Here is an 8,420-nt window from a genome sequence, read left to right as displayed (position 1 = left end):
TAGGCACCAAGATGGAACAAGGCCTAAGGGGGCTTGTTCCGAGGAAATCAGATTACCTTGAACACAACAGATGATCATTGCTCTGAAAAAAAGCTTTCTTCCAGCCTCTTCACCTACCATTACAAGACTGAGCAAGGCAGCCACAGATGTATCCAGAGGAGCCCACAATGCGAAGGGAATCATGGCCTCCCTGGCTTTCTCCCTGGGTGCTCGCCTGGATGATGTTATGAAGACAGCAGACAGGTTGTTCAACACTACCTTTATACACTTCTACTGCAAGCTGGGGGCAATGTAGCTTCTCTCTGGTCCAGACAGAGAACAACATTACACAGCTATTGTGAAGGAAAGCTTCAATTCTATTAAGGCTACGGAGGCGAGGATTATCCCATCAGGTGAACATTCATCTAAATTTCATGAAGTAGAGCCTCAGGTTTTGACAGAATAACATAGTTAGAATATATTTAGAATATATGGTAGCATGATTGTGTTTCTTAGGATGAATCACTGGTTTGACTTTGTTGTAGTGGTGAAGTAAGAAATGATAACATTTATGTGGTTACGATATGCTTAAAAGGGTGTCCTGTATTACTGCAGGATCACAGCAAAAAAAAAAAAAAAAAAAACGTTCTGCAGACATACGAAACGATGAAGTTGCAGGATGAAAGTCAGAGAGAGTATTTACGTAAATGGTGTTCTGCGATTGACTGTTACAAGCTACATTCTTTTCCTTGACAGTTTTGAGAAATGTAGCATATGTTTTGTTACTGGTTAAGTCTGCTGTTGGAGAATAAAGTTGAGGTCTAAGACAATCCTGTCATCTTGCTTATTGCCATATTCGGGTGTTAAACTGGTATTACTGAGGGATAACCAAAGCCTAGACAGTGTTAAATTTAAAAATGACAAAAATAATGAAGTAATACTATCAAAATGTGCCGCGTTATGCCACATAACTTGCCTTTTCTTGCCATAATTTACTCAACAATGCTGCACAATTTGCTGCACAACTCTAGGGCCTTGACTACAGCTAGAAATGTTCTATTCACTATGAACCCTAACAACGCTTGGATCAAGGGGACATACACCTTAAAATTTATGATCCAACGAATGAGGCCAGTGGCACTTTGATGTTTTAAAAGAACTTAATACCAAAAGGATATTGAATCCAAGCTCCTGAAATTAGAATCATCTAACAATTATGTAACCACTCTAAGCTTTAAAGAAAGCTTCAGAAAACTGGTTAACACCTGTCTTTTCAGCAGATCTCCTTAAAAGATCTTCAACATTTGAAGTTTTGCCCATTCCGTGTAACCTTTTCCCATTCAAATTGAGTATCCAAGAAGTAAACAAATTGTAAAACTACACACAAAGTTTAGAACAGCTAGCCCTCTTAAAAGCCCAAAATGCTAAATTCAGGCACAAATCTATATTTTAATCTCCTCTCCATTGTCCTGTCAATTATATTCACTGCTTTGTGAGCACAATACAGATCTTAATATAGAAAAGGTCTGAGTACAGCACACCACTCTGTTTTGGTTTTCTGCTGCACACTACAAGACTTCTGCATGCGCTACAGCAACCCAAATAAAGAAATGCAATCTTTGGAATATCATTGAAGAGTTTAATCGGCATTATATTGTACTATTTTTCCATAAAAATTGAATACTTTATCCAGGGTGACTTAAGTCACCCTAGATCTCCAAGTGCAGCTTTTCCTGTACAACATTTAACAGTGCTCCTCTAAACCTCAGAAGAAAAACATCAATTAGCCAAGCTGGGCATTGCAGTTGAGACAAGTAAAAAAACAAAACAAAAAAAAATAAACAAAAAGACGCACAGCCCTCACCAAAAGAACTTAAGGCGTTAAAGAAACAATTTTAAATGTAACACAAGAAATATGAAAACACAGGGCATGCCTATTACTTAATCTCAAAAACCTTTTACTAGATGGTAGAAAACAACCTTTACAACTCCTGCTGTGCTCTTTCTTGCCCCATCCTGCTCTACACCCTGTGTGTGCAAAGCCCGCTTAGCATGCATCTAACTCATAGATACAAGCTAGGAATTTCAGTATTCTATTTTCATAGCAGCTTATGCGATTGCGGCCAAATACAAAGCTTCAGGACAAATTTTACACACATTTTACAGTAACGTTTAAATGTAAAATATGGAAATTAAAATGTACATGAGAACCAGTAAAATTCAAGCACAGGAACAAGGACAAACTTAAAACCCAAGAGGGAGTTGGGTCTTCATTTTGAGTGCTTTATTCCGCTACAGAACATTCAAACTGAAGATTTAAGCGTTGTGGTTAGTTAAATTATACACTCTGTAAATACTATATAACCAATTTAAAAGTTACACATACAGCAACAGAGATGTCCATTGGTTCATCTGGATTTCTTATGCAATCCAGCTGGATCGCTGAAACATAAACCAGGCAAAACTTGAAAAGAAAATCCTTTGTGCAACTTATTTCCAAATGTTTACTGATGGGCACACTGAACACCAGGTCCATGGTGACTGCTTTCCTCATCAGAGCTATCATTGTAGGCTTCACGTCTCTGGCCTGATCCTGATCCACGAGCACTTTCAAATTCTTGAAGGTCTACTTCTTCTGTTTCACCAATTTCATTAGGGTATTGTGGTCTTGCTGGCAAGAGATCTTCAAGTTCCTGGGGGAAATAATTCAAACTTCTTTAGCTCATGACAAAGCTAGCTTGTGAACATATGTGCAGCAAGTTTTTTCCCCCCTTTGTTAAAACAGCATAATAATTGTATTAGTATTGAGTGTCATCGTTATCCATTAGGACAGTTCTCGTCAATCATCTCCAGCATTCTGATCTACAAAAAAAAACAATTTAACTACAAGTATATACATCCACGTACTAAGAACACTTATCCTTTGCCTCTATGCTACTGGGATGTTGCCTCCTTCAGCCAGGAGGGTACTGGAGCAGATTAATCTATAACAGTGGTTCTTATCATGTGGCGCAGAGACCCCAGGGCGTCCACAAAGCCTACTCAGAGGTCCACAAATGCTTTTAAAATTATTCACAGAAATATAAAGTGTATATAAAGATGCAAAACTGAATTTGAAACATTCTGTAAATGCGAAGAATCAGAAACAGGAGGTTAAATTATGTTAGTGTCCTCAGATTGATTAGTGGGAGTAATGCAAGTGTATCAAACAAAATACAGTATGGATGATGAGTGGTCTCAATCGAATTTAGAATGCTCTATAATTTACATTAAAATGTAGGTATTTTTTAATTTGCTTGTGAATTAAATGAAATACATCATAGCTTGTATATCTGTTTGATGAACAATTCTTTTACTGTGTGTGTACATTGTTTTGTAAGTCAAATAATCGAAAGTGCTTGGGCTGGGGTCTCCGCCTTCTAGTATTAGGTCAGGGTCGACAAGTCAAAAGGTCAAGAGCCAGTGTTCTAGAAGGAGAAGTAACTAGGCTTTTTCTAAAATAGGCCAGAAACCTCAATGGATTTAGCGAACAATGTTCGAAGATCAGTGATGTACCAGAGTCTCTCCCAATATAGTAGAGGTCTCAGCCTAGCAGTTGACTTAATGGCCATTAGACCAAGGTCGAAAAGCATTGGTGGTGCTGGAATGCTTGGAGGCAATTTCAATAGATGTTTGAGGAATCTCAAGTCACAGCACAATACGTCAGATAATGGTGAAACTGCACTATACAGGACTGTGCTTTGACCTTCTCCTTTCTAAACCCCCAAGGCTGGCTGTATCAGGCAGAATGCTCCCAGTCACTCAGCCATCAGATTTCCCAAGTAGACCAGGTGCTGCCTCTATCTCTCATGTGAAAAATTTATAGCCAACTACAGAAAATCAGATACCTAATCAACGGAAGACTAGTTTGAGGTTAAGTTTTTCCTGAAGTCATTCTGTAGGCAAAATATCACAAACTTAGTTTTTGCAGTACTGATTAAAAGGTCCATGGCAGGAAAAAAAAAGCTCCAAACCAGTTTAATACGTACTGAAGGCCAGCAAGGTTTTTTAATTTATTTTTTATTTAGACCAGAAGAATGTTGCCACCTTTGACCCCTCCAGAACTGGAGCATTGCACTGCATTAGTAGAATTTAACACTCATCCACTGAAAGTGAGAATAGTAAGGGGCTGGAAAGCAACCTTGTCAGACTCCCTTTAGCACTAGAAATGGTCTAGTGGTTTCACCAGTAGTGCCCTAGCAATCTCTGCAAATTTCGTTTTGGGCCAACTAGAAAATAAATTCCAGGTGGAATATCAAGGTCACATAGTAAGTGATGGGGAACATTGTCAAAGGCATGGCATAAGTCTGCAAATACCAAATATAGTGCTTGCTTTTTTCAGTACCACAAACCTGGTCAGCAAGTGACAACTGAAATGCTTGGTCTGTTCGGTCCATTAATTTTCTAAAGCCAGCCTGCCAGCTGGATATGATCTTGTTAGCCTCAGCCCAACTCAATCCTTGAAAGCAATACACTTGAAACTTTTTTTTTTTTTTAAATATTGTCCAGCTAGCTAAAAAGGTCACAGCAGACATGATCTTTCCACTGACCTTTCTTTAAAGAGGAGACCAATTTCAGCTTCAAGTCATGAGGCGAGGATGATCTCCCTGTAAAATTACATTACTGATAAGGGTAACGTAACAGACCCATAAAATGGGGTCAGATTTGTGAAGGTTAGCTGGAATCTCACTTGGGGGTCTGTTGGGCTTTCCATCTTTTGTAGCTGCCCTCACCTCCTTTAGTGAAAAAGGCCTTAGGTAATGAGACAATGTGGTTGTATCTGGAGACTGGAAATCCAATAGTAGAAAGTATGATGAGTAGATGTTATTGCTTCTCTCTCCTGGGAGAAAACTTTCTCTATGACTCATTTCTGCATGAGCTCCGTCTTGTTTGCAGTTGTGAGTGCCTGTACACCTAAGATTCTTACTCTTGGCGGACATGTGGTGTTGGTTTGGTGAGAACACCGTATCCATGTTTGTGTTTAAAATCCAGTTGTCTTAGACAGCGGACTTCCACTCCTGGAGGAACCTGCCTATTCTGCCCCTCACTGGTGTTTTGTGGTGGGACTGTGTCGAGAATGAGTCACTTGGCACACCCCTGGCACACAGATAAGTCCCTTGTAAAAGGTACCAGTGGTACCAAGGGCCCTGTGACCAGGGAAGGTCCCCAAGGGCTGCAGCATATGTTGTGCCACCCTAAGGGACCCCTCACCTAACACATGCACACTGCCATTGCATATTGTGTGTGTTGGTGGGGAGAAAAAGGCAAAGTCGACATGGCATCCCCCTCAGGATGCCATGCACACAAAATACTGCCTGTGGCATAGGTAAGTCACCCCTCTAGCAGGCCTTACAGCCCTAAGGCAGGGTGCACTATACCACAGGTGAGGGCATAGCTGCATGAGCAATATGCCCCTACAGTGTCTAAGTCTATTCTTAGACATGGTAAGTACAGTTGTGGCCATATTAAGTATATGGTCTGGGAGTTTGTCAAAAACGAACTCCACAGCTCCATAATGGCTACACTGAATACTGGGAAGTTTGGTATCAAACTTCTCAGAATAAACCCACCCTGATGCCAGTGTTGAATTTATTAAAAAATGCACACAGAGGGCATCTTAGAGATGCCCCCTGTATTTTACCCACTTGTTCAGTGCAGGACTGACTGGTCTGGCCAGCCTGCTGCTGAGAGACGAGTTTCTGAGCCCATGTGGCGAGGGACTTTGTGCTCTGAGGACAGAAACAAAAGCCTGCTCTGGGTGGAGGTGCTTCACACCCCCCCCCTGCAGGAACTAACACCTAGAAGTGAGCCTCAAAGGCTCAGGCTTTGTGTTACAATGCCCCAGGGCACTCCAGCTAGTGGAGATGCCCTCCCCTTGGACACAGCCCCCACTTTTGGCAGCAAGTCCAGGGGAGATAATGAGAAAAACAAGGAGGAGTCACTCACCAGTCAGGATAGCCCCTAAGGCGTCCTGAGCTGAGGTGACCCCTGCCTTTAGAAATCCTCCATCTTGGTTTTGGAGGAATCCCCCAATAGGATTAGGGATGTGCCCCCCTCCCCACAGGGAGGTGGCACAAACAGGGTGTAGCCACCCTCAAGGACAGTAGCCATTGGCTACTGCCCTCCCAGACCTAAACACTCCTAAATTCAGTATTTAGGGGCGCCCCAGAACCTAGGAAAGCAGATTCCTGCAACCTAAAGAAGAAGGACTGCTGACCTGAAGCCCTGCAGTGAAGACTGAGACAACTGATTTGGCCCCAGCCTCACCAGCCGGTCTCCCTGCTTCGAAGAAAACTGCAACAGCGACGCATCCAACAAGGTCCAGCAACCTCTGAAGCCTCAGAGGACTACCCTGCATCTAAAGGACCAAGAAACTTAAGAGAACAGCGGCCCTGTTCAAGAAACTGCAACTCTCTGCAACAAAGGAGCAACTTTAAAAGACCACACGTTTCCCGCCGGAAGTGTGAGACTTTCTACTCTGCACCCGACGCCCCCGTCTCAACCTGCGGAAAAACTAACTACAGGGAGGACTCCCCGGCGACTGAGTAGCCAGAGTGGACCCCCCCCCCCCCCCCTCTGAGACTCCACAGCAACTCCTGCAGAGGAAATCCAGAGGCTCCCCCTGACCACGACTGCCTGCTTCAAGGAACCCGACGCCTGGAAACCACACTGCACCCGCAGCCCCCAGGACCTGAAGGAACCGAAGTCCAGTGCAGGAGCGACCCCCACGCGACCCTCTGCCTAGCCCAGCCCAGGTGGTGGCTACCCCGAGGAGCCCCCCCGTGCCTGCCTGCATCGTTGAAGAGACCCCCGGGTCTCCCCATTGATTCCTATTAGAAACCAGATGCCTGTTTGCACTCTGCACCCAGCCGCCACTGTGCCGCTGAGGGTGTACTTTGTGCCTGCTTGTGTCCCCCCCCCCCCCCCCCCAGTGCCATACAAAACCCCCCTGGTCTGCCCTCCGAAGACAGGTGTACTTACCTGCTGGCAGACTCGAACCGGGGCACCCCTATATCCATTGAAGCCTATGTGTTTTGTGCACCAGTTTGACCTCTGCACCTGACCGGCCCTGAGCTGCTGGTGTGGTAACTTTGGGGTTACCTTGAAGCCCCAACGTTGGGCTACCTTGGACCCAAACTTTGAACCCTGTATGTTTTAATTACCTGTGAACTTAACATTTACTTACCTCCCCCAGGAACTATTGATTTTTGCAGTGTCTACTTTTAAAATAGCTTATTGCCATTTTTGTCAAAACGGTAAATGCTATTGTGATTATTCAAAGTTCCTAGAATACCTGAGTGAAATACCTTTCATTTTTAAGTATTGTTTGTAAATCTTGAACCTGTGGTTCTTAAAATAAACTAAGAAAATATTTTTCTATATAAAAACCTATTGGCCTGGAATTTGTCCGAGTGTGTGTTCCTCATCTATTGCCTGTGCATGTACAGCAAATGCTTAACACTACCCTCTGATAAGCCTACTGCTCAACCACACTACCACAAAATAGAGTATTAGAATTCTCTTTTTGCCACTATCTTACCTCTAAGGGGAACCCTTGGACTCTGTGCACACTATTTCTTACTTTGAAATAGTACAGACAGAGCCAACTTCCAACAGAGTTGGAAATGTTTTTACCCTTTTACCTGCCTTGGCTCTTGAAGCTCCATTGGAAGGTATTGCATCAACCCTTCGATCTTGTCCCACTGCTGGTGCCCAGAACAATAAGGAGTACGTTGGAGTTGGCTATCCTCTATTGTGTGCTCGCATCCCTCTCAATTTTTCTGCCCACCAGGTCTTTTCTCTAATTCTCAGGTGGTGGCCACGTTATTGTGCGGGTATTGTTTCTCTTCCCTGCAGTCGTCACAATTACGAAATCTGATAGGTCGTTCCTCAATGTATTTGGGATCCTGTGTGGAATCCTTGTGCTTCTCAACAGTAGGGGTTATTGCCATTTCTCCGAAAGCCTTTCACCTGGTCCCGGATGCTGGGGACCATGGGTAGGTAAGGGTTTGCTTTCTGGGAAGCCATCAGGGTTTCCGGTACAAAGCCAGACTCATTTTTTCCCCCTCTAACTGTACCCCATGTGTGTCCATTGCCCTTTTAATGAGGCTACTGTACAACAACATGATGTCCAGGGGTAAAGGTCTCAAGGGGAAGTTGTCTACCACTAAGGTTGTGCGATGTATCCACAAATTGCCTGTGTTCCATGAAAATTACACCCTTGAGTTCGTAGAACTCTTGTTCTTCGCGCAGCTCCACAGTTGCCGAGGCCTCCGTGCCTGGTTACCAGTCTTCCTCCTCTGTTGATCGAAACAGTCTTGTTGGGATGCGAAACTCAGTGATTTATCAAACTCCTACCTCAGGAGAAGGGCCAACATTTCGGCCCCAAGCCTTCGCTTTCT

At 43.7% G+C, this 8,420-nt stretch overlaps 1 protein-coding gene across 1 annotated transcript in view; it reads right to left on the bottom strand.

Annotated features, from left to right (window-relative positions):
* Positions 1-1,604: 1,604 nt before the first annotated feature.
* The window catches only part of DNAJA2 (DnaJ heat shock protein family (Hsp40) member A2), a 215,636-nt gene continuing 208,820 nt past the window's right edge, over positions 1,605-8,420 (bottom strand). The window contains exon 9 of the mRNA XM_069216615.1: positions 1,605-2,672. Within this exon, the coding sequence (XP_069072716.1) occupies positions 2,484-2,672 (189 nt within the window). The 3' untranslated portion in view covers positions 1,605-2,483. The remainder of the gene's footprint in view (positions 2,673-8,420) is intronic.

Source organism: Pleurodeles waltl, chromosome 12 (genome assembly GCF_031143425.1).
Source record: "Pleurodeles waltl isolate 20211129_DDA chromosome 12, aPleWal1.hap1.20221129, whole genome shotgun sequence".
Taxonomy (NCBI): domain Eukaryota; kingdom Metazoa; phylum Chordata; class Amphibia; order Caudata; family Salamandridae; genus Pleurodeles; species Pleurodeles waltl.
The sequence above is the reverse complement of the archived record's forward strand: the minus strand, read 5'-3'. Positions and strand labels throughout refer to the sequence as shown.